General features: G+C 39.1%; 1 protein-coding gene across 1 annotated transcript in view; it reads left to right on the forward strand.

Moving 5' to 3' along the window:
* SLC9A9 (solute carrier family 9 member A9) overlaps positions 1 to 27,115 on the forward strand; it is a 421,347-nt gene extending 394,232 nt beyond the window's left edge. Inside the window, 2 exon segments of the mRNA XM_054710390.1 lie at positions 23,281 to 23,326; positions 26,892 to 27,115. Coding sequence (XP_054566365.1) covers positions 23,281 to 23,326; positions 26,892 to 27,115 — 270 coding nt within the window.
* The last annotated feature ends 327 nt before the right edge of the window (positions 27,116 to 27,442 follow it).

Below are 27,442 nucleotides of genomic sequence, written 5' to 3' on the forward strand. Positions count from 1 at the left end.
GCACATGAATCTGTGTGCCAGTAGCTCTCTGCAGGGCCTAGCCACTCCACACCCACTGCCCAGAGGCTCTCCATGGCCCAGAGGCCCATCCACGGCCAGGCACAGAACGCTTGCCTCGTTGTGAGGCCGAAGACACAAGCGTTCCCCCATGCCAGCTGCTCCATGTCCACTGCCCAGAGGCCGTGGCAACAACGCAAGCATTCCTCCAGGCCACTCACACTGCCCTCTCTCAGCAGCCGCGCCCCTAGAACTGGGGGACTCCGACGGAGCTGAGAGGACTGGGTGCTACCATCTTTGTGACAAAGTGATTGTTAATTTGCATATTACCCCTTTATTAGCTATTATTATTATTATTATTTTAACCTTTTATTTTTTGGATTAGTGCTCTACATTCTATTTTAATTTTTTTATCATTACTTTACCTCACTTTTTGTTTCCTTTTTGCCAACTTTTTCTTCCTCACTTCTCTGTTTTTCATTCTGTTTCTCTTCTCCTGTTCCTACTTTAGTTTTTCTCTCTCCTTTCTATTTACTCCTTGTTAAAAATTGATCTTCTTTATCTGCTTTATTGATGCATTACTATTCTAGTAGTCTTTGTTGGCTTATTCATATATCTAATTTCCTCATCCTGTTCCAAGTCAATGCACCTTTCTCTTTTCTATTTCTTCACTAGGCAATTTTTTTATTTATGCTTTGGTTTTTTGTCTCCATGCTTGCTCTCTTCTTTTCCTAATTGCTTAATTAGTTTCACTCACTAAACTCAAGCCTATTTGCTCTCTACTATATTCTCCTTTTCCAAAAATAGATGAATATATAGATAGGTTAAAGAAAGAAGGATTTTTTAAAATTTTTCTTTCTTTATTTTTTTTGTTTTGTACTTTTCTTATCCACTCATTCTCTTTCTAACTTCTCTATATTGAACCGTGGCCATTCCCTCATTCATTCAATTCCTTTACCTTACTTTTTGGAAATAAACCCTGTCTCTTTAGATTCAGTTCCCCCCTTTTTTCCTAGGTGTTTGTTATTTGGATTTTTTTGGTTTATTTGTTTGTTTTATGGAGTTTTCTCCCCATATATGTATATTTCTTTTCCACTTGTTTTTTCTTTTTTTTTTTTTTTCTTTTCTCTATTACCTTTTTTCCTTTATTCAATATCTTTTCTCTGGTGGTCACCTTTATTGGGGTTATCGGTATCATGGATACATTCGTGTTTTGTTCCCTCTGTGTCATCTCTTATCGAGTTGTATTTTGTGCTTTTCAGTCAACATGGTAGAGAGTGACCCACATAATCAGACACCCTGAGAGGAGCAAAAAAGGGAAGACAAAGAAACAGCCCCATACAAAGGAAAAGGAGGCATCACCAGAAAAGGAAGTAAATGAAATTGAGGCAAACAATTTGTCAGAGAAGGAATTCAGAGCAATGGTCATAAGGATGCTAAAAAGGATGGAAGACAAATTCAACAACATGTGTAAAAATCAAGCAAAATTTAATAAAAACCAGGAGGAAATGAAGAATGACTTATCTGTAAAAAAAAAAAAAAATAACACAATGGCAAGTTTCAACAGCAGACTAGAAGAAGCTGAGGATCAAATCAATGAGCGAGAAGACAAAGTAGGAAAAAACACCCACTCAGAGCAACAACTGGAAAAAAAAACAACTTAAAAAGCAGGAGGAGAGCCTAAGGAAGCTTTAGGACAATATGAAATGAAACAACATCCCATAATAGGAGTGCCAGAAAGAGTGTAAACTGAGCAAGGAATAGAATACCTGTTTGAAGAAATAATGACATAAAATTTCCCTGATATTGGGAAGAAAAACTCATACAAGTTCAAGAAGCACACAGAGTCCCAAACAAAATGAACCCAAAAGAACGACACCAAGACACATCATAATTAAATTGGCAAACACCAATGACAAAGTAAGAATCTTAAAGGCTACTAGAGAGAGACAGAAAGTTACCTATAAGGGATCTTTCATTAGACTATCAACAGATTTCTCAATAGAAACACATCAGGCCAAAATGGAATGAAATGAACTATATAAAGTGATGCAAAGCAAGGGACTGAATCCAAAAATACTATACCCAGTAAGGCTATCATTCAAAATTGAAGGTGAAATAAGGACCTTCATAGACAAAAAAAAAAAAAAAAAAAAAAAAAAGGCTAAGGAAGCTTATCCCCAAGCCACCGATGTAAGAAATGCTAAATGGATTGCTATAAAAAGAAGAAATAGGAAGGGAAGAAGGAACACATACATAAAGAATAAATATAGCAACAAATAAGAACCTATCAATAATAACCTTAAGAGTAAATAGTTTAAACGATCCAATCAAAAGACATAGGGTAGCTAATGGATAAGAAAACGTAACCCATAAATCTGCTGTCTACAAGAGACCCACCTCAGAAGAAAGGATGTCTAGCAAATCAGATCCAGCATTACAGACTGATAGTAAAGCGATAGAAAAAAAATTTTCAGATGAATGGAACTGAAAAGAAAAAACATAGACTTGCAATATTTATATCTGATGAAATAGACCTCAAAGTGAAGGCCATAACAAGAGATAAGGAAGGTTACTTCCTAATACTAAAGGGAGGAATTCAACAAGAGGATATAACTCTGGTAAACATATATGCAACCAATACAGGAGCACCCAAATACATAATAAAACTTCTGGAAGATATCAAGAGAGATTGACAGCAATACAGTCATAGTAGGGGACTTTAATACCCCATTGACACCACTGAATAAATCCTCTAAAGAAAAAATCAGCAAAGAAATATCCTAAATGACTCACTAGATCAGATGGAATTAATTGACATCTTTCAAACATTTTATCCCAAAGCTGCAGAATATGCATTCTTCTCAAGTACACACGGGACATTTTCAAAGATAGACCACATGTGGAGGCACAGGCAGTCTCTTCAAATTCAAGAAGATAGAAATAATATCAAGCATCTTCTCAGATCACACTGGCATAAAATTAGGAATCAGTTACAATAGAAACAATGAAAAAATAAAACATGGGAGGCTAAATAGCATGCTATTAAAATGATTGGATTACCAAAGAGACAAAAGAAGACATAAAAAGTATACGGGTAACAAATGACAATGAAAATAAAACAATCTAAAATCTATGTGACACAGTGAAAGCAGTCCTGAGAGGGAAGTTCATAGCTCTACAGGCCTACCTCAAAAAACAACAAAATATGGTAATAAATTAGCTGACACTACAACTTAAAGAATTAGAAATAGAGCAACAAGGAAAGCCCAGAGTAAGCAGAAGGAAGGAAATAATAAAAGATCAGAGTGGAAATAAACGACATAGAGAAAAAACACACAACAACAACAGTACAATAGCTTAATAAAACCAAGAGCTGGTTCTTTGAAAGGATAAACAAGATTGATGAACCTCTGGCCAGGTTAATCAAGAAGCCAAGAGAGAGGACCCAAATAAATAAAATCAGAAATGAAAGAGATAAAGTAACAACTGACCCACAGAAAAACAAAGGATTGTAAAAAAAAAAAAAATACCAGGAACAACTCTATTCCAACAAAGGACAACATAGATGAAATGGACATATTCTTAGAAAAATACAAGCTTCTAAAACTCAAGCAGGAAGAATAAAAAAACACCTGAATAGGCCTATAATATGGAAGAAATTGAAGCAGTAATAAAAAATCTTCTGGCAAACAAAAGCCCTGGTCTGGATGGCTTTACAGAGGAGTTCTATCAAACATTCAAAGAAAAATTAAACTATCCTCCTCAAACTATTCAAAAAAATCAAGAGGAAGCAATACTTCCAAGCTCTTTCTATAAGCCAGCATTACCCTAATCCTAAAACCAGATAAAGATACCACAAATAAATAGAACTACAGGCCAATATCCATGATGAATATAGATGCTAAAATTATCAACAAACGTCTAGCAAATCAGATCCAGCATTACATTAGAAAGATCATACACCATGACCAAGTGGGATTTATTCCAAGGATGCAAGGATGGTACAATATCCACAAATCAATAAATGTGATACATCACATAAAAAACTTGAAATACAAAAATCATATAATCATATCAATCAATGTAGAAAAGCATTCGACAAAATCCAACACCCTTTCTTGATAAAAACTCTCAGCAAAATGGGAATAGAGAGATCATACCTCAACATAATAAAAGCCTTCTATGACAAACTTAACCGCCAACATCATACTCAATGGGCTAAAGCTAAAACCATTTCTCCTAAGAACAGGAACAAGAAAGGGATGCCCACTTTCACCACTCCTGTCCAACATAGTACTGGAAATGTTAGCCATAGTGATCAGACAAGAAGAAGAAATAAAAGGGATGCAAATTAGAAATGAAGAAACAAAACTGTCATTATTCACAGATGGCAAGATATTGTACATAGAAAACCCTAAAGACTCCATCAAGAAACTACAAGACCTAATAAATGAATTCGGCAATGTAGCAGGATGCAACATTAACACCCAGAAATCTATGGCTTTTTTATACAGAAATAATGAACTCACAGAAAAAGAAACTAAAACATAATAATAATAATAAAAAATCCCATTTACTATTGCCACAAACAGATTAAGACACCTAGGAATAAACTTAACTAAGAAGGTAAAAGACCTGTATTCGGAAAACCACATGACATTGAAAGAAGAGATAGAGGAAGACTTAAACAAATGGAAGAAAATAGCGTGTTCATGTATTGGCAGAAACAACATCATTAAAATGTCCATACTACCCAAAGCAATCTATAGATTAAATGCAACTCCATTAAAATACCATTGCATATTTCACAGACCTAAAACAAACTTTTCAAAAATTCATCTGGAATAGAAAAGGTTCCTGAATAGCCACAGCAATCCTGAGAAAGAAGAACAAAGTTGGAGGAATCACAATACCAGACATTGAGCTATATTACCAAGCCACAGTTCTCAAGACTGCCTGATACTGGCACACGAACAGACATATAAGCCAATGGAACAGAACACAGAACCCAGAAATTGACTCAAGCCATTATGCTCAATTAATATTTGACAAAGGAGGCAAGAGCATATAGTGGAGTCAACATAGTTTCTTCAATAAATGGTGCTGCGGAAATTGGTCAGATACATGCAAAAAAATGAAATTAGATCACCAACTTACACCATACACGAAAACAAACTCAAAATGGTTAAAGGACTTAAATGTAAGATGGGAAACCATAAAAACTTAGAAGACACCATTAGCACCAAAATATCAGACATATGTCCTAGCAATATCTTTAATGATACAGCTCCTAAGGCAATGGAAACAAAGAAGAAAATAAACAAATGGGACTTCATCAAAATAAAAACCTTCTGCTCAGCAAAAGAAACCATCAACAAAACCACAAGAAATCCCACTGCATGGGAGAACTTATTTGCTAATCCTATCTCAGATAGGGGTTTAATCTCCAAAATTTACAGGGAAGTCATACAACTTAACAAAAGGAAGATAAACAATCCAATAAAAAAATTGGCAAATGACCTAAATAGACACTTTTTGAAAGATGACATACAGAAGGAGAAGGCCAAGAGACCTATGAAAACATGCTCAGTCACTGTTCATCAAAGAAATGCAAATTAAAACATTGAGGTGCCATCTCACACCTGTCAGATTGACTATCATCAACAAATCAATAAAGGACAAGTGCTGGAGAGGATGTGGAGAAAAAGGAACCCTTTTGCATTGCTGGTGGGAATGCAGAGTGGTATAGCCACTTGGAAAACAGTATGGAGATTCCTCCAAAAATTAAAAGTGGAACTCCCATTCGACCCAGCAATCCCACTTCTAGGAATATATCCTAAGAAACCAGAAACACCAATCAGAAAGGACATATGCACCCCTATGTTCATAGCAGCACAATTTGCCATAGCTAAGATTTGGAAACAGCCTAAATGCCCATCAGCAGATGAGTGGATTACAAAACTTTGGTACATCTACACAATGGAATACTACACCGCTATAAAAAAGAAGGAATTCTTACCATTTGCAACAGCATGGATGGACCTGGAGAGCATTATGTAAGCGAAATAAGTCAGTTGGAGAAAGATAAATATCACATTATCTCACTCATATGTGGGATATAATGAATCACATAAACTGATGAACAAAAATAGATCCAGAGACAAAGAAGCACTGAACATACCGTCCAACCTCAGAGAGAAGGCAGGGGAGGGTGGGGGGATAAGAGATCAACAAAAAGACTGGTATCCATGCATATTAGCATAACCAATGAACATGGACAATGAGGCAGTGGGGGCTTGTCCTGGGGGGTGGGGTGCGGGAGAGTCAATTGGGGAAGAAGGAGATATATGTAATAGTTTAAACAATATTACAAATTTGTTTAAAAATAAACAAGTGGGTGTTAGATTTTGTCTTATGCTTTTTCTGCATCTATTGATATGATCATGTGATTTTTGTCTTTCAATTTCTTTATGTGATGTATCACTTTTATTGATTTGTGAATATTGTACCAGCCTTGTATCCCTGGAATAAATGTCACTTGTTCATGGTGTATGATCTTTTTAATATATTGCGGGATATGATTTGCTAATATTTTGTTGAGGATTTTAACGTCTATGTCCATAGGGTTAGTGGTCTGTAATTCTTTTTCCTTGTAGTGTCTTTATTTGGTTTTGGAATTAGGATAATGTTGGCCTCATAAAAAGAGTTTGGAAGTGTTCCTTCCTCTCGGATTTTCTGAAATATTTTGAGGAGTATATGTGTTAGTTCTTTGAATGTTTGGTAAAACTTCCCTGTGAAGTGATCTAGATCTGGGCTTTTATTTGGTGGGAGTTTTTTTTGTTGTTGTTGCTTATTTTATTTTATTTTTTATTACTGCTTCTATTTCACACTTTTTTATTGGCCTATTCAGGTTTTTTTTATTCTTCCTGATTCAGTTTTGATAGTTTGTATTTTTCTAGGAATTTGTCTATTTCATCCACATTGTCCAACTTGTTGGTATAAAGTTGTTCATAGTATTTTCTTATAGTCATTTGTATATCTGTGGTGTCAGTGGTTAACTCCTTCACTTTCTGATGTTATTTATTTGGGTCCTCTCTCTTTGTTTCTTGATGAGTTTGGCTAATAATTTTTCAATTTGTTTATCCTTTCAAAGAACCAGCTCTTGGTTTCATTGATTTTTTGTTTGTTTGTTTGTTTTTTTTAGTCTCTATGTTATTTATTTCTGCTCTAATCTTTATTATTTCCTTCCTTATACTTACTCTGGGTTTTTCTTGTTGTTCTCTTCCTAGTTCTTTAAGTCATAGGGTTAGATAGTTTACTGCTGATTTTTCTTGTTTTCTGAGGTATGCCTGTAGTGCTATGAACTTTCCTCTTAAAACTGCTTTTGTTGCATCCCAGCAATTTTGGGTTGTTATGTGTTCATTTTCATTTGTTTCCAGGAAGTTTTTCATTTCTTTCTTGATCTCCTTGATCCCCATTCATTGTTTAATAACATGCTATTTAGCCTCCAGGTGTTTGAATGTTTTGGGGTGTTTTTACTGTAGTTGACTTCTAATTCATTCCACTGTGATCTGAGAAGATGCTTGATATGATTTCAATCTTCTTGAACTTGTAGAGACCTGTTTTGTGTCCTAACATGTAGTTTATCTTTGTGAATGATTCATGTACACTTGAGAAGAATGTATATTCTGCTGTGTTGGGTGAAATGTTCTATAAATATCAATTAAATCTATCTGATCCAGTGTGTCCTTTAGAGTCTCTGTTTCCTTGGTAAGATTTTTGTCTGGAAAATCTATCCAGTGAAGTCAAATGGGTGTTAAAGTCCCCTATGATGACTGTACGTATTGTTGTCTATCTCTCCATTGAAGTCCTCTATAAGTTTTTTTTATATATTCAGGTGCTCCTATGTTGGGTGCATACATGTTTACTAGGGTTATATACTCTTATTGGATTGATTCCATTAGTATATGTAGTGACCTTTGTTGTCTCTTGTGGTCGCCTTCATTTTAAAGTCTATTTTGTCAGATATGAGTATTGCTACTCCAGCTTTTTTTTTTTTCTTTTCCATTTGCATGGAAAATTTTTTTCCCTCCCCACACACTCTCATCCTGTGTGTGTCTTTTGTTTTGAGGTGGGTTTTTTGTAGACACCATATAGTTGGGTCACATTTTTTTATCCATTCTGCTACCCTACACCTTTTGATTGAAGTGTTTACTCCATTTACATTTAGGGTTATTATTGAAAGGTACTTATTTATTGCCATTATGTTTCTGTATGGCTAGGTTTCTCTCTCTGTTTCTTCTTCTCATTACAGCAATGCCTTTAGCATTTCTTGTAATGCTGGCTTGGTAGTGATATAAATCCTTTAGTCTTTTTTTTTTTTTTTGTCTGGGAAGCTCTTTATTTGACCATCTATTTTGAATGATAGTGTTGCTGGGTACAGTAATCTTGGTCTCAGATCCTTGTTTTTCAGTACCTTGAGTACTTCATGCCATTCCCTTCTGGCCTGTAGAGTTTCTGATGAGAAATCAGGTGTCAGCCTTATGGGAACTCCTTTGTAGGTAATAAATTGCTTTTGTCTTGCTGCCTTTAAGATTTGCTCTTTGTCTTTAATTGTTGGAATTTTAATTATGATGTATCTGGGTCTTCTGTTTGGGTCCTTTTGTTTGTGATTTGCTATGCCTCCTGAACGTGTATGACTTTTCCCTTTACCAGATTAGGGAAGTTTTGTGCATTATTTCTTCAAATACCTTCTCTATTCCTTTCTCTCTTTCTGCCTCTTCTGGCACACTTGCTATTCTAATATTATTATATTTCACATTGTCCCACAGCTTCTGTAAGCTGTCCTCCTGTTTTTCAATTGTTTTTTTTTTCTTTCTGGTTTTCTGATTGAGTGATATTTTCAACTCTGTCTTCTAATTAACTGATTTGATCCTTAGCTTCCCCTAATCTGCTGTTCATTCCTTCCAATGAGTTCTTTATTTCTGTTATGTCATTATTTACATCAGACTGTTCTTTTTTCATAGTTACTATATCTTTTTTCATGCTGTTGAGCATCTTTATCATTATTACTTTTAACTCTGTTTCTGATAAATTTCTTATCTCTGGCTCATTTATCTCTTCTCCTGGAGAATTCTCTAGTTCTTTCATTTTGGGGTTGTTTCTTTGTCTCCTCATTTTGGCTTTTTGTTTGGGTTTGTGACTATGTATTAGGTAGATCTTTTACACCTCTCAATCTCTAATACAGGACAGTGTCAAAGGCTGTTTCTGATTAATTAGATCAGGCAAGAACTCAAAGCCTCCAGAGAGTGCCTCTGCCTACAGACTGATAGATAGATCTCTGACTTGAATTGCCCCCCAGGCAATCTTCCTCAGGTGTGACCAGAGGTTTTTTTCTTTGGGTTTTTTGTTTTTTCTTAACAGGGTGGGGCAGTTGCTACTATCTGGAGGCTAATTGTTATTTTTAATCTCTTAAGTGGTCTCAGGGCAAAATGTTTTTCAATAGTGTGTGTCAACTGTCTTCCCCTGAAGCAAGGCAGATATCTATGTGGGAAGGAGGTCCTCCACTGCGTGAGGGAATGACTCAGCCCAGGAAACTTAGGGTGTCTGCCTTCTGAGCTCTATCTCCTTGAGTCCCCAGTCATGGCTTTTGCCCTCAGAGCTGCAGTCCACTTCTCCCTCTCTCTGCTGGAGCACAAGGTGGGTGGCTCCACAGGGACTTTTGTATGTTGGCCCTTTAAGAGAGTACCTGAATTCACGAAAATGGGCAATGGACCTAAATAGAATGTCACGAAAGAGGGCTTGGGACTGAGGTGGGTCTGTCCAGCACAGTCTGAAATGTGTAAGAAAGGACCTTGAAATTTATTGTAAATTGGCTGTAAATTGCTCAGTCAGTTTTTTAATTTATTTTTAATCTTTTATTTTTATTAAGGTATTATACGTGTACATATCTTACCATTTCCCCACCCCCACCCCACTCCCATACATGCCCTCACCCCTCAGAGTTTTGTGTCCATTGGTTATGCTTATTTGCATGCATACAAGTCCTTAGGTTGATCTCTTATCTTCCCCACCTCTCCCTAACCTTCCTGCTGTAATTTGACAGTCTGTTTGATGCTTTACTGCCTCTGTATCTATCTTTTTGTTCCACAGTTTATAATGTTCTTTATTACCCATAAATGAGTGAGAACATGTGGTATTTTTCTTTCATTGACAGGCTTATTTCACTCAGCATAGTGTTCTCCAATTCCATCCAGGTTGCTGCAAATGTAAGAATTCCTTCTTTTTTATGGCAGCATAGTATTCCATTGTGTATATGTACCATAGTTTTCTGATCCAGTCATCTGCTGATGGGCACCTAGGCTGTTTCCAGATCTTAGCTATTGTAAATTGTGCTGCTATGAACACAGGGGTGCATATATCCTTTCTTATTGGTGTTTCCAGTTTCTTACTAGAGGAATCCACAGGCAGCAAAATCTCAGACATATGCCAAAAGAACTTCTTCACTGATACTGCCCCTAGGGCAATGGAAGCTAAAGAGAAAATAAACAAATGGGACTACATCAAAATAAAAAGCTTTTTTTACAGCAAAAGAAACTATCAACAAAACAACAAGAAAGCCCACTGTATGGGAGAACATATTTGCAAATGGTATCACTGATAAAGATTTAATCTCCAACATCTACAGGCAGCTTATACAACTTAATGAAAGGAAGATAAATGATCCAATAAAAAAATGGGCAATGGACCTAAATAGAATCTTTTCAAAAGAAGACAGAAAGAAGGCCAAGAGACACATGAAAACATGCTCAACGTCACTAATTATCTGAGAGATGCAAATCAAAACGACAATGCGGTACCATCTCACACCTGTCAGAATGGCTATCATCAACAAATAAACAAAAAACAAATGTTGGCGAGGATGCGGAGAAAAAGGAACCCTCGTGCACTGCTGATGGGAATGCAGACTGGTGCAGTCACTGTGGAGAACAGTATGGAGTTTCCTCAAAAAAATGAAAATGGAACTCCCATTTGACCCAGTAATCCCACTCCTAGGAATATATCCTAAGAAACTGGAAACACCAATATGAAAGGATATATGCACCCCTATGTTCATAGCAGCACAATTTACAATAGCTAAGATCTGGAAACAGCCTAGGTGCCCATCAGCAGATGACTGGATCAGTCAGTTTTTTTAGCTATCTGTCCCAGGGTTCTCCATTTCACTTGACAAGGAATTTCCCTAGCTTCTTACTATCCTGTCTGAAGGGTATCATCTCCACCTGGGACATTGTTAGAAATGCACATTCTCAGGCCTCACCACAATCTATTGAATCAGATACAGTGGGGTGGAATTCAGTAATCTGAGGTTGAACAAGTCCTCCTGGTGATTCTGATGTAGCTAAAGTTTTAGAAGCACTGCTATAGGGACTCATTGTGATGGAAGGAGAAAGAGACACTGGGCCAGGAATAACTTCTTATAAGACTTGACCCAGTAATAACATGCATTACTTCTGCTCTCCTTTTGCTGGTAATAACCAGCCATATGGCTATAACTAGCTGCAAAAGACTCTAGGAAATGTAATGCAGTCAGGTAAAGCATATACTATGAATAACAAGAATAGGTTCTGGTGGACAGATAACCATCTTTGCCAATATAGTCCTCTGGAGTAGAAATGTTATCACTATTTATAACATTGCTCCTTTGGGAAAAGCAATGCACTGTTTCAATCCCAACAACTATTGACATTTGCGGCCATATAATTCAATTTTGTAGGGGCTGTCTTGTACTTTGTAGGATTCTAGAAGCACTCCTGGTCTCTACCCACTATATTAACAATAATGCTCCCCACACACACGCACTCCAGTTGGAGACCACTATAAATGTTTCCAGACATTGCCAAATTATTCCCTGGGGGACAAAATCACCCAAGTTGAGAACCATTGGTCTAAACAAAACATGACTAGTCTTTCGTACCACAACCTGACCATAAGTTGGGTACTTCTCATAGAATGTTATTTTCTTCTGGTCTCTGTTAGCCTTTCTCTTAAAACCCTATGTTGAAGATTTTAGCTATTGGCAAAAATTATTCCACACTTTACTATCACATCTATCTTACCTACATAAAAATAAGCTTCCAAAGCCAGAAGCATCTATACATGTTGACTCAGAGCTGTGACAGAGATAATCCTATTTACAGTTACTATCCTGGCTGCCCAAGGCACCAAAAACAAATTTCATTTTATGTAAAAATATACTGAAGTTATGTGGCCTTAAGTTTAAATGATTCAAGTTCAGAGAGAGATGAAAAAAAAAAAAGTTCTGCTCGTCTAACACAGACTTAGTTTCCAGAAAAAGTCAATATACTATTGAATGCAGAAGGCTTTTCTACTGAAACAATCTGTTGGCTTTGCTTCCATATGATAAAATAACATTGAACTGAAAATGGAACGGTACAGTAAGGTTGTACTATCCTAGAAAATGTAATTTGAATTAAACTGACATTTTTGCTGAAAGTAGCTGTCCTTTGCAAGGTCATGGAACTTTAGCAAGAGTAAAAGTAATGCATACTTCAATTGTAGATCCCAAGTAAGGTTTGATTTATTAGATTAATGGTAAGGATGTGTTAAACCTATTAAATCAACCCCCTCACAGTATTTGAAATGAAATAAAAAAGGGATTTCAGTGGATTATATCCCAAATTGAAAGAAAGGGAGCAAAATAACTCATCTGAGGGACATTTCTTTAAAGAATGGGTTAATTTATCAAGGACATTTTTGCATTGTTGTGCATATACTGTTCATTTTCTTTTTGATTCCAGTTGTGTTTCAAAAGCAAAATATGACTTTTCCCTTATCTAGTCATACAATCGTCTAATGATTAAGGAAGGCTTACTTTATGAGAGGCACCATTCTAGCACCAGGTCCACTCTCACTGAGCTTACTTTCATGTGACGGGACACAGATCTTAAATATTAAAAAATAAACATGATAATTTCAGGTGGTGATAAGTGCAATAAAAGATATATAGAGAAGATCTAGGTTAAAGTGAAAACATTAGAAAATCAGAGCAACCCTTTTGAGGACTGAAGTGATTTGGAATGCCAGGAAGCAGCTGGGAGGAGCACAGAAGGGTAAGGAGAAGCATGTATAAAGGCCTTGAGGCAAGAACAAACTTGCTTTAAAATAAATTTTATCTTCCTACACTTTTTAAGCATTAAACTTCCCAGCTATCTTCCCACTCTCTTCAGTATAAAGTCCTCTCCCCTGAACTCCAGATTCTTAGATACAACCATCTACTCAGCCTCTCCACTTCCATTTGAAACTGATCCGCATCTTGGATTTCACATGGCCAGAATACAAATCATTGATCTCCTCCATCCACCCAAACATGCTCTTCCCACAGTTTCCCTGGTTCTTCCATTTGTGCAGGCCATCAATTCTTGGAGTTCTCTCTTCTGCTCATAACCCTCCTCAAAGTCAACAGTAAATACTCTTGACTTTGACATTATTCTAGCATCTACTATGCTACCACCCTGGTCTGATCTACTTTCACTTGCCTGGACTAATGCAGCAGCCTCTCACTGCCCTTCAACCTCCAACCTGGAAATGTATTTTTCATAGCGGAGCCAGAATGATCCTTTCAAGCATAAAACAGATTATATTGCTGCCCTGCCAACAAACTTTCTAAAGTTTTCCATCTCAAAATAAAATTCAAAAGTCTGGCTATTCAAGAGCCCAACATGATCTGGTAATGTTACCATTTTGGTAAACTTATCTCCTTTCATCACCTTCTGCTCTCCTATTGCCCCCCTCCCCCTCCGCCAACCCCATTTATTATTTATTTCATTCCAGCCATACCAGCCCCTTTTGCTGCTAATTGAATGTGCCAGGCATATTCTAACTTTAGGGCCTTTGAACCTACTGTTCCAGAAGCCTGGAATGTTGTTCTTTCACTTATCCACATGGCATCTCTCACTCTACTAGAGTCTCTGCTCAAATGTTACTTCACCAGAATGGCTTTCCTAACCACCTAAACACGTCCACCTCACCCTTCACTTAAACACATTTTCTGTCCTCTTGCCCTACATTATATATATTTCATTTCAAACTAGTCTGGAAGCTCCTTTAAAGCAGAAACTATCTCTTGGTTACTGCTATCCCCTGGAACCTGAATGAAGAAATTAATATGTGAATATCACCACCTCTAATCTAGAGAATCTAAAACTACTGCAATCATTCAATTTAATAGCATTTATAAGTTTTGTGTTTTATGTACTATGAGAGATATAAAAACTGTGTAAGAAAGATGTAACTCCAACCTTTTAAAAGATTAAAAATTAAGGGTAAAGACAGATCACATTAAACTACTTATTTATCTCAGGCTATCATTTAATAATACATTAAAATGACATAAATAATAAGTGGCATGAGCAATCTGTTTTATAGGATTTCAAGTAAGAGAGAACAATGTGGACTGAAGTATTTGGAAAAACTTCATGAGGATAGAATTGAATCAGAAAAGGTGAAACAATGGGCTAACTTTGGGGTCATGGCACAGAGTTATAGATAACAATTGTTATAAGAAGAGAGAAGACCAGATTCTTGGTATGAAAAGTTATCAGTGGAGAAGAAATAAATGCGAAAAGTGGGGTGAGGTTCTGATTAAAGAGTTTCTATGGTCTGTGGGAACTTACTTGTGGTTGTTGGGTCACATCACAACCTTATAAAGTTAGGTTTTGAGAAAATTGTTCAACGGGACATGGGTAGTCTGGAAGGAGAAGAAGATGAGCCGTGAGACCAAGAGACCAGAATGTCTCTTAGAAGCATAGTCCGGATGTAAGGAAAGAGGCCTTGGACCAAGGTGGTGTGATGGGAAGTCAGAGGAGCATGAGATATCATGTAACTCTTTCTCTGCCAAATCCAGATCTCTAGAGTTAGGACACTAATGTCAAAGCCTACATATATTTTTAAATTCCACTACTGATTCTGATGTGTATGTCTAGTTAAAAACCATAAGTCTAGTCCTAAAGACTCCATTTAGAAATGAGACAACACAGATCCAGATGAGGCTGAAAGGACAAAGCAGAACTGGCTATCCTCCATCTTGCGGAGCTAGTCAGTCTGATCCCCCCTCCACCCCTGCTGGGAGTGGCCACAGGAGCGTCAGGAATGTCCTAACTTCCCCAACCACTGCCTGAGTGGACCAATGAAGCTCCAGAGATGCAGCTTAGGTCCTAATAAGGCATAACCACAGGACATCACTGTTGACCAGTCAGGAAACAATGGGGGATGGCTCCAGCCTCAGAATGTACTGGTCACTTCCTGACCTTTGCGCTGTAAGACCCTGCTGAAAAACCCTGACCTAATAAGGCGATCTCTGTAATCCAGGTCACTTCCCTAAGTCCACCCAAATGACCAACCCTTTATAACCCATCATTCTCCTGGAGTTCGCTCTCTCGTCTCGCTGCTGCACCAGAAAGAGGCCGGGAGCCAAACCCGGGTTTGAATAAAGACTCTTTGCTTTTGCATCGGAGAAAAGGCTCCCTGTGGTTGATTATTGGGGACCACGAACTCTGGGCATAATAAGGCAACCTGCTTAGGATCATGCAACCTGTCAGGGGCAGGCCTCAGAATAGATCCCAGGTCTCTTGATTGAATATAATGATTTCAGGGTCTCAGTAAATAAGAAGAGGGCAGAAGCTAAACTTAAAGGAACAATTATTCAGCCATTCCATTAAACTAGGAAGTTCTAATCACTTTTCCATATGTAATCTGGAATCGTGGAAAATCAAAACATTCATCCATTCATTGATTTTGTTAATGAAAGAACATCCAGCCTAAGAAAAAGTCCCATAAGAGTTTGCTTGAGCCAATCTGAGGACAACTGCCAGAAGGCAAAATCTCAATAGAATGATAAAATTCTCCAAAGAATGGCAGTTTTGCAGTTTATTCATACATTAAAATCAAAGGAGGAAATATAAGGAGGATCACATGAAATCCACTGATGGTAGATTAAGGGGATGGAAGAAAGCAAAGCAGAGAAATCTCTGGAATTGGATAAAGAGTAAAATGAAGAGACACATAATTCTTTTACATTGATGGGTACAGGATAGTTAATAGTTAACATTTACAGCACATAAAGAACAGTATTCAGAGATAACAATGAGGGGTTCTATGGTCTCCTGATCTGGTGAGTGTGCCTTGAGAGGTCTGGAAAAGAAGATTACTGTGACATTTTAAAGTTGTGCTATCTTCGATGCAAAAAGACAATAGACAGGCTCACTTAAGATAAGACTGGCCTTTGTCAAGGAAGGCCACTGACAACCCACCATGACCTGCTTTTAGGAATTTTTATATTCAGACCATCCTAGTGTTGCTAATGTTGAGATTTTGGGTTCCCCAAGATAGAAATCAAGAGGAACCACCAGAGAAATTTCCAGACAGATTTTATTAAGCTTATGCTTGAGCACAAAGCAGGCAGCACTGAGGAAAGGAAGGTCCTCTGGACTGGCTCTGGGGCTGGATCTGCTTGACAGCTTTTTTAAAACAGTGGGCTTTCAGAATTTTTTATTTCGGGATTGGATGACTCCCTTTTCAAGCTGCATTGTCTGCTGACTATGTTCACACTTGCACTGTGGGGGCAAGGTGGCAGTGTAGTTCAGTAGCACCAACCCAAGAGGGTTGTAAAGAGTCAAACTGCACATGTGGGACAGTAGTTTTCAACATCTACAGGGAGGCAGGAAGTTTAGAGAGAGATAAAATCAGCCACCTCTGCGTTTTTGAGTAGAAAGTGGAGGGGTGGTGTTGATATGGAATTTTTGGACTGGGGAACCCAGACTCTTTGTCACCGGAGTGGAAGAATGAATCCACGAACAGAAGGTGGTATAGCAATGAGAAGGAAAACCCCTATTTTGTAAAACTACTGTTTGGAATTCTCCTCTGTTGTTTAGACAGACACTTATTCTAAAAAAATAACTTTGCTTTCTAGCCTGCTTGAATAATGAGAAAGATAAACTTAGCTGCCTGATCTTGTAGGCCAGACACTAGATATGCCCATAATTTCAATGCCATGCCAGGTATACTTTTTAATTGGATAGAACTGTGTTGTTTTCAAGGCCAGCAGCAAGATAATCATTAAGTGCACAAAGGGCTGGCTCCTTAATAAAAAGGGAAGTTCTGCTTGTAGCCTTGCTTAGAATTTGAATTCATTTTCTCTAAGCCCACCGTGGTGAATAAAGTGCATCTCTCCAAACTCTCCTGCATTGTTTGATTGATCCAAATCTCTGTAACAACAAAGGTGGAAATTTATTGAAGAACAAGTACAGACTCCCACGTGAGGAAAGGGAAAGATTCTCACAGAACAGACTCCTATGTGAGGAGAGGGAAAAAGTCCCACTGACTTCCTGTTTCCTAGAGTTTATAAAGGCTGCATTTCATATGCCCAGATATGCCCTCTGATTGGTCAATATTCCCTTTCAAATTGGTTACTATAGTAACTCCTGAGGCCCTCTTCCTTCATTGTCCTATTCTCTCTGGGCTTTCTTCCTCCTTTATTTTATAAATATAGACCTTTTTGGCTACTTCCAATTCCCTTGTGTTATGGAAATGTAACTGCACCTGGCTTCCTTGTGTAATGGAAATGTAACTTCTTCCAGTTTGTAGCCCTATGTTTTTCCATGGATCCCGATTCTAAAAATTCCCTAAGCCTGCCTATATTCCCCTAAAATTTCTGTTTCAGTGTCATTATTGCCATCAGCTTATCTGGTGTTCCTTCTGGCCACCTGGTCTAACCTTGGCTTACTGGCTACTGGGTATTTTCCATTCCAGGCCCAAATCCCTCTGCTATCTCACAATGTGCTTATTTTTGGTCTCTCTTTGTAGAGCCCACCATGCAGGCCTCCTCTCAGCTTGTCAGGTTTAGTAAATGTCCCCTTTATAGTCCACAATTTGTTCAACAAATATTCATTGAGCACCTAGTGTGTGCTTGGCATTTTTCTAGGTGTTGTATATAAACAAAGAGCCATTCAATTACAATATAGTGTCATAAGTTCCCTGATAGAGTTTGCACAGGTTGTACTAGAAATATAATTTATCCCAAACAAGGCCCAGACCTCAGAGGAGGCTTTGTAGAGAAATCTATGGCTCACCTGAGTACTGAAGACCAGTTAAAATTAGGTGAAGTTTGGGTGGAGAAAATTTGGATGGGAGAAAATAATTTCAGTATAGAACATCACATATGCAAGGACCTCTTTAACCCACCAATAATTTAAATACCTTAAACATTACACATCCTTTGGCAATGGTCATAATTTGGGATCTTATGTATTTTAGCAGTCTTATCTTTTTCTTCATTAGACTACATGCAGAGCATACTCTAAACCTATCACAATCTACCAGTTAAGAGAGTTATTTTGTAGGACTGTGAGTCCTAGAATAGAGGTCTTCCTATTAAATCTTTGTCATCCTAGCCTCCAAATTTCTTCATTACATTCCCTGAAGCAAAAGACCTAGATAACCCCTGTTATCCTGTGTATTGTGCAGCACACTTCTTTTGTTATGCATGGAACATCAGTATAATTAGCTAAGGATCCCTTAGAGGTCAATTTTAAATGAAACCACATTTAACTGCAAGGAATTCTTTTATTCCCCCAAGATGATGCTAATTTTCTAACTCACTATGTGAAATATGTCAAATCTCTGCAAAGTAAACCCATCTAAAATAAAATGGTAGCCCTAACCTGTTTGGCTCAATGGATAGAGCATTAGCCTGCGGACTGAAGGGTCCCAGATTCAATTCCGGTTAAGGGCATGTACCTAGGTTGCAGGCACATCCCTAGTAGGGGGTGTGCAGGAGGCAGCTGATTTATGTTTCTAACTCTCTATCCCTCTCCCTTCCTCTCTGTAAAAAATCAATAAAATATATTTTAAAAATAAATAAATAAAATTAAATGGTATAGTTTATAAACCCCTCCTAGTATAGAAAACAAAGAAAGCCCTAGCTAGTTTTGTTCAGTGGCTGGAGCATCAGCCTGCGGACTGAAGGGTCCTGGGTTTGATTCCAGTCAAGGGCACATGCCTAGGTTGTGGGTTCAATCCCCATTGTGGGGCTTGCAGGAGACAGCCAATTGATGATTCTCTCTCATCATTGATGTTTCTATCTCTCTCTCCCTCTCTCTTCCTCTCTGAAACCAATAAAAATATGTTTTAAAAAAAGAAAACAAACAGAAAGTTAAACCCAAGAGGCTAAAGAACCATAAAATTAAACCAAATATAAGCATGGCAATCAGTTCTGCATTTGCTGAGTTTCTAAGCAAAATGCTCTGTGTTCTCTGGAAATAGTGATTTGCTAAAAGAAATCAAGTAAGTAGTAATTTCTAGTATTTCTTTGGTTGCCTAAGTAATTTATTTTAGTCCTAAAGCCCTCTGTTTCCCAAATCATTGTGTTAAGAAGAAAGAATAAGTGGTCATGTTACAGAAAACCGAAGAACAAAGCAATACTTAGAGAGATAGAGTTACATTTATTACGCGCGGGTCCAGAGGAAAATGTTTCTCAAATTCTGGGCCCCAACATGCAGTTATTTTCCCTATTTATATGTTTTTACCTTCTTTGTCTCCCAGATATGGAGTGTTTCCGGCCCCTTTTGCAAGTTCTTAAAGAGCCCGTATGTACTGGGGCCTTGAGACCTCAACCAGAGGCCTGGCCTGGCGCCGGTACTGATAACCTTGTCTGGGAAAGGTTTAATGGCCTCTCTGAAGTGGGAGTAGTCTTAGCAAGCAAGAATTTACAGAAGCCAAATAGCAGGGTTAAAATTTCAAACAGCAGTTTTTATATAAGATAAATGCTTCAGTCAGAGAACCTCCATGTAGCAGGTAACCAATACATACTGCTACAGACTGAATCATGTCTCCTTTCCCCCCTTCACCACCAAATTCATATGTTGAAGCTCTAATCCCCATGTGATGGTACTTGAAGATGGGGCCTTTGGGAGGTTATGAGAGTGGGGTCCCTACGACAGTATTAGTGTCTTTATAAGAAGAAGCACCAGGGAGTAGTTTGGCCCTAATTAGCAACAGTTCTCAACAAGTACAAGGCAGTGACTGAACTTGTTTTTTAGAGACTCCTACATTGCATTCTATAAATATAGAGAATTATATATATACTAGAGGCCCGGTGCACAAAATTCGTGCACAGGGGGGTTGTCCCTCAGCCCAGCCTGCACCCTCTCCAATATGGGACCCCTCGAGGGATTTCCGACTGCCCATTTAGGCCCGATCCTGCCGGGATGGGGCCTAAACGGGCAGTCGGACATCCTTCTCACAATACAGGACTGCTGGCTCCCAACCAGTCACCTGCCTGCCTTCCTGACTGCCCCTAACCACTTCTGCCTGCCAGCCTGATCACCCGCTAACTACTCCCATGCCAGCCTGATTGTTGCCTAACTGCTCCCCTGCCAGCCTGTTTGCCCCTAACTGCTCTCCCCTACAGGCCTGGTCACCCCTAACTGCCCTCCCCTGCAGGCCTGGTCACCCCTAACTGCCCTCCCCTGCAGGCCTGGTCATCCCTAACTGGCCTCCTCTGTAGGCCTGGTCCCCCCCAACTGCTCTCTCCTGCAGGCCTGGATCCCCTCCCCCCAACTTCCCTTCCCTGCAGGCACAGTCACCCCCAACTTCCCTCCTCTGCTGACCTGGTCACCCCTAATTGCCCTCCCCTGCAGGTTTTATTGCCCCCAACTGCCCTCCCTTGCAGGCCTGGTCCCCCGCAACTGCTCTCTCCTGCTGGCCTTCTTGTGGTGGCCATCTTGTGTCCACATGGGGGCAGCCATCTTTCACCACATGGAGGCAGCCATCTTGTCTGTTGGAGTGATGGTCAATTTGCATATTACTCTTTTATTAGAAAGGAGGATAGAGGCCTGGTGCACAGGTCGGGGCCTGCTGGTTTGCCCTGAAGGGTGTCCCGGATCAGGGTGGGGGTTCCCTTGGGACGTGGGGCAGCCTGGGCAAGGAGCCTGTGGTGGTTTGCAGGCTGGCCACGCCCCCGGTGACCCAAGCAGAGGCCCTGGTATCTAGGATTTATTTATCTTCTACAATTGAAACTTTGTAGCCTTGAGTGGAGCTAAGCCTCCTGCTTGCTCCATGGTTGCAGCCATTTTTGTTGGGATTTATTTATCTTCTATAATTGAAACTTTGTAGTCGTGAGTGGAGTCCAAAGCGGGCTAGGGTGTGTGATAAGCTTGGCTTCCTCCATTGCCGGGGAAACCCAAGCCTCCTGCTCGTTCCATCGCCATAGCCATCTTGGTTGGGTTAATTTGAATATTTGCTCCTGATTGGCTGGTTGGCGTGGCTGGTGGGTGTAGTGGAGGTACAGTCAATTTGCATATTACTCTTTTATTACATAGGACTGGAGGCCCAGTGCATGGATTTGTGCACTGGTGGGGTCCCTCAGCTTGGCCTGTGCCCTCTCACAATCTGGGACTCCTCAGGAGATGTCAGACTGCCGATAGTCCGACATCCCCCGAGGGATGTAGTAGTGCACGAAGTGGCAGGCAGCCCGGGAAGAGCCCAAGCCTGGGCCAGGGGCTGCATCATGCTTATCCCACTCATTCTGGCCCTGCTGTGCCTGCTGCTGCTCAGTAGCGCTTCCACAGAGGCAAGAGGCTCTCACCTCCACAGCAGTACTAGCCAGCCATGATACCCATTGGTCAGCTGAGCAGCGCTCCCGTTGACAGAGCGCACTGACCACCGGAGGCAGCACCTGCTTTGAGCATCTGCCCCCTGGTGGTCAGTGCATGTCATAGCAACCAGTCGATTGGTTGACCGGTCAGTTGACCAGTCGCTTAGGGTTTTATATATATAGATTAGAAGTCAGAATAACAGATATCTTTGAGTATATTTTTAAAACAAGAACTGCTCATCCTATCTAATAATAGACAAATATGCAAATTGACCATACCTCCGACACGCCCACAAGCCATGCCCACAAGCCAATTAGAGCGAGTATGCAAATTAACCCAAACCAAGATGGCTACAGCCACAGAGAGCAAGGTTTCCTAGGTAACAGAGGAAGCCAAGCTTTACGCCTGCCCTTGCCAGGCCTAAGCCTCCGCTCAAGCTACAAAGTTTCAATTATAGAAGGTAAACAAATTCAAACAAATGGCGGCAGAATAGAGCTTGAGAGAGCAAAGCTTTCCACACACCCTGGCCAGGCCCACCTGCTTAAGGCAACAAAGTTTCAATTATAACCCCAACACAAATGGCTGCCGGCCTCGGAGGGAGCCCTAGACTTGGCTCAGCTCCAGGCTACAAAGTTTCAATTGTAGAAGGAAAATAAATTTCAGATACCAGGGCCTCCACTTGGGTTGCCAGGGGGCGTGGTCGGCCTGCAAACCACCACAGGCCCCTAGCTCACGCCGCCCCACACCCCAAGGGAACCCCCACCTGATCCGGGACACCCTTCAGGGCAAACCAGCTGGCCCCCACCCCTGTACCAGGCCTCTATCCTATCTAATAAAAGAGTAATATACAGATTGATCATCACTGCAACACACAATATAGCTGCCCCCATGTGGTGAAAGATGGCTGCCCCCATGTGGACACAAGATGGCCACCAGATGGCCAGCAGGAGACGGCAGTTGGGAGGCACCAGGCCTGCAAGGGAGGGCAGTTGAAAGGGACCAGGCCTGCAAGGGAGGGCAGTTGGAGTTGATCAACCCTGCAGGAGAGGGCAGTTAGTAGTGACCAGGCCGGCAGAGGAGGGAAGTTGGGGGCAAACAGGCTGGCAGCGGAGTGGTTAGGGACAATCAGGAAGGCAGGCAGGCAAGCAGTTGGGAGCCAGCAGTCCTGGATTGTGAGAGGGATGTCCGACTGCCCATTTAGGCCCGATCCCTCGAGGGATCCCAGATTGGAGAATGTACAGGCTGGGCTGAGGGACAACCCCCCTCTGTGCACGAATTTCGTGCACTGGACCTCTAGTGTGTAGATAATACAGATTTGAGAACACAGTTATGCTAGTTTAACATAATAGCAATTCATTGTTAAACATATTTAGGAATATAAATGATTATGTTTTTTCTTGACCTTGATATCTAAAATGAAAGAGTTTACAATGAATATAATATAGTAAGTTTTAACTTTTATTCTAATTTCTGTTATTTTCCTTCTTACAAAAATTCAAAGTGAACACACACATAAATATTCAATAAATAATTAAACTCATATCACTTAATACTTCTCATACTCACCACTTAATTTGGGGTAATGCTCCTTTATTGGGCATTCTAGCTGGAGGAAAGAGAAAATGGGAAGATCACCATCCATCTCCAGTCTTGTACTGTGGTTAAATACTGCTCAGACTTTATGCTAACCTATCCCTTCTCTCCTCAGATACAGAAGTCTGTTGTAAAACTGTGTCCTTGAGTTTTCATTCCCTAATGACACCATCTGTATTTCATTTAGAGAACATTGTTAAATGACTCCCCAGGATCCTGGGTTATTAATATTACCCTCCCTGTCCTCAGCCAGGTCTAAATCCATGAGCAGCCCACGTGGGAATTTTCTTCATGAGTACAGAATTTCAGATGTATAAGAACTTTTTTTTAAATTAATATCTGCTTCAAATGTCAGCTTCCTTATCTGCAGGTAATTTCCTTGTCTACATGGACATTCAGAATAATTTCCTTCCTCCATTATATTTTGTTCCTTGAAAGTATTTTATAATCGGAGTGCATGTTGCTCTCTCTTTCTGAGGCTTTTTTGTTTCAGGAAAATGTATGAGGCCTCTCTAGTTTAAGCATCTAGATCTCATGTCCTGCTGCTTGTTCTTGTATATTGTCAGTGTGCAGATAATAAAGTAGCATTATGTTATAAGTGGAGAATCTAAGGATAAAAGCCAGGCTAGTTATAGTTTTCTTCATCCTGCTATGGATCAAATTTCTAAAAATTTGTAATGTCTGAATAAAGATTTGGAAATTTAGAAATCTAGCTGATACAGTAACTATTGTAAAAAGTAGTTACCATTAAAATTTTACCTATGTGATTTAAACATTTCTATAAAATTAACCAAATTACTATGCTTTTGACTTGACTTGCTGTCATTATAAATGTTTATTTTCCCTGTTAGCTGATATAACAGGGCCCATAAATGTCTTGTGGGTATTATGTTACCCAAGAGTCCTTCCATTTTAATTTTTAGTTTACTACTTGTACTTTTATTTACTTTTCCTCAAAGTCTATATCTCTTTTTATTTATGTTACCACACTTTGATTTGAAATTTTGGCATAAAAATTCAATTAACACATTGTTAATGAAGAAGAAAATAAAACAGGAAAAATGCAGGTTTAATAGGTTAGTTTAGATTACAGACTTTATAAAAGTATTTACTCTGGCTGGGGTAATTCTTTAGTGTTACCTATTTATTAAGTTTCAAGGGTACATAACCTTTTTTTATTGTCATCTGGCACATTTAATTTATTTAAAATATCTTTTTATTTCTGAGAGGAAGGGAGAGGGAGAGAGATAGAAACATCAATGATGAGGGAGTGTTGGAGACTGGGTGTAAGCTGACATGGTCCTTGCACCCGAAGGGACTAACAAGGCTCAGTTCTTTACCCACGCAGTTTTCCCAGGCTTGTTTGGATGGCGATTATCAGTAGAATGAGAGCAACCTTTCATGGCTTGCCAAGAAATCTGTAATTATTTACTGAGATTTGCTGTACCGAGAATTTGCCCTTCTGCTCTATCTCTCCCTTAGAGATTAAGAGGAACAAAGAGTACATTCCTCTTGACAGATCTCCTATTCAGTGTTTGTGTATAAAAGGCATTATGCAGTTAATAAAGCTGCTGCAGTCAGTCAATGGCTCGCAACCCTCCCAATCCCGCTTTCCTGTCTTTCTTCTTTTCTCAATTCCCACCTCCCTACCTCAGCCTGGTTCAACCGTCAGGCTGGCCCTGACAAGAGAGAATCATTAATTGGCTGCCTCCTGCATGCTCCTCACTGGGGATTAAGCCTGCAACCCAGGCATGTGCCCTGACTGGGAATTGAACTATGTCCTCCAGGTTCATAGGTCGTTGCTCAACCACTGAGCCATGCTAGCCAGGCAACACATTTAATTTTTAAAAGAAAATGTGTCCAGAAAAATTTTTTTTAGATGTAGACAATATTGTTCTAAAATTTCATGGAAAAGCAAAAGACCTAGAATAGTTTAAATAATTTTGAAAATGAAACATGTGTAACTCACTCAATATTAAGGCCTAATATATATGTCTGCAGTGACCACACAGAAGAAGGACAGATACACATACCAATGAAACAGAACACACACAAAGTCACCTGACTAGTTTTTGACAAAGGGACAAAGTAAATTCAATGGAGCAATTAAACATCTATAGATGAAAAAATGAGCCCTAACCTTATAGAAAAATCAATTCAAAAGAATCATGGATTTAAATGTAAAATGTAAAGCTATACGCCTCTTAGGGGAAAAATAATTAAAACATGGGACAAAAGTTCATAAAAATGTTCTTAGACTTTATTTCAAATATATGATTCATAAAAGCAAAAATCAACAGGTTAGCCTTCATCAATAAAAATCTACAAAATGGGAGAAACTATATATCCATCAAAGGACTATTATCTGGAATATTTAAAAGAACTCTCAAAACTTAACAATCAAAATATAACAACCCAATTAGAAAAATGAAGTAAAAACCGAAGAGACATTTTACCCAAGAGGGTATAAAGATAGCAAATAAGCACATTAAAAATGTTCAACATCATTAGTTATTAGGAAAACACAAATTAAAACCACAATAAACTATTACCATATACCTATCAGAATTACTAAAGTAAAAAAAAAATACTGACAACACTGAATGCTGGTGAGGATGCAGAGAAACTGGACAGCATATATTGCTGGTGGGAATGTAAAATGGTACAGCCATTCTGGAAAACAGTTTGGTAATTTCTTTTAGAAATATACAAATACCTGGGTCAGGTTTGGGTGCAGGTTAGAAGGAGTCAATGGAGGTAAAAGGGGGACATCTTTAAGACTTTCAACAGTAAAAATAAATTATATATGTATACACACACACACACACACACACACACACACACACACACACACATATCATATGCCTTGGTGATTTCAGTCCTGGGAATTTGTCTCAGAGAAATGAAAACTTAAGTTTACAAATACAGCAGCCTTATTCATAATAGCCCAAACCGGAAACAACCCAGATGTCCTTCAATAAGTGGATGGTTAGACAATCTATCAAACATCCATACTATGGAATACCTCTCAGTAATAAAAAGGAACAAATTATTGATATATTTAGCCACCTGGACATGTATCCAGAGAATCATGCTGAGTAAAAAAGCCAATTCTAAAAGGCTTTATACTTCTTGATGTCATTTATATAACATTCTTGAAATGGCAACATTATAGAAATATAAAATTGATTACTGGTTGCCAGAAATGGAAGAAGGAGTTTGTAAGAGGGACTATGTAGGAGGGAAGTAGATATGGTGAAGTAAAAGGACAACATGGGTGATCTTTGTGGCAATGGGAATATACTGGATCTTGACTATCTCAGTATCAAAATCCTGGTTGTGATATTGCACTAGAATTTGCAAGATGTCTTCATTGGTGGGGCGGGGCGGGGGGGGGGGGGAAGATGAGAAGGGCAAACAGAAAGTCTGTTATTTTTTACAACTGCCTGTGAATCTACCATTACATAATTCTAAATAAAAAGTTTAATTTTAAAACAGTAACTGTGTTTGAAAAGTAATTTTGTTTGTTACCAAATTATAAAGATAAATTCAATTAAATGAGAATTATGATGTTTATTCTCCCTCCTCTCTCTCTCTCTCTCTCTGTTTGGTTTTCTCTGAAAGGTCTGCGAGGAGCCATAGCATTTGCCTTAGCTATTCAGGACACAGGATCTCAGCCCAAACAAATGATGTTCACCACCACACTGCTGCTTGTGTTCTTCACAGTCTGTGTGTTCGGAGGAGGGACGACCCCCTTGCTGACTTGGCTTCATATCAGGTTAGGAGCACTGTTTAAGGGAGGATACCTGAGGAGGCATGGCTGCGCAGTTCCAGTTTGTAGTTGCTGACTTGCTCAAAAGTACCATGGCAGGTCTGTGTGCTAACTGCCCAGGGGAAAATGCACAGTCAGTCACAAGGTGACACAATATGATCTATCTCCAACTGACCTGAATTTTCCAAGAGTCCTAGAAATCTCAGGGTGATGTCTGTTTATAGTATGTCCCTAGAAATGATTAATTTATCTATGAATTCCTCCATTCAACACTCTTGAGTTTATTGTGGTTGGAGTTTACAAAAATGAGTAAGACACAGGTATTGTCCTCAAGATGCTCACAATCCAAAAGGCTTTATACAGAAAAATATCTAATACCAAGGAGAAAGTGAATTTTTTTTAT

This window comes from Eptesicus fuscus, chromosome 3 (assembly GCF_027574615.1).
Source record: "Eptesicus fuscus isolate TK198812 chromosome 3, DD_ASM_mEF_20220401, whole genome shotgun sequence".
Taxonomy (NCBI): domain Eukaryota; kingdom Metazoa; phylum Chordata; class Mammalia; order Chiroptera; family Vespertilionidae; genus Eptesicus; species Eptesicus fuscus.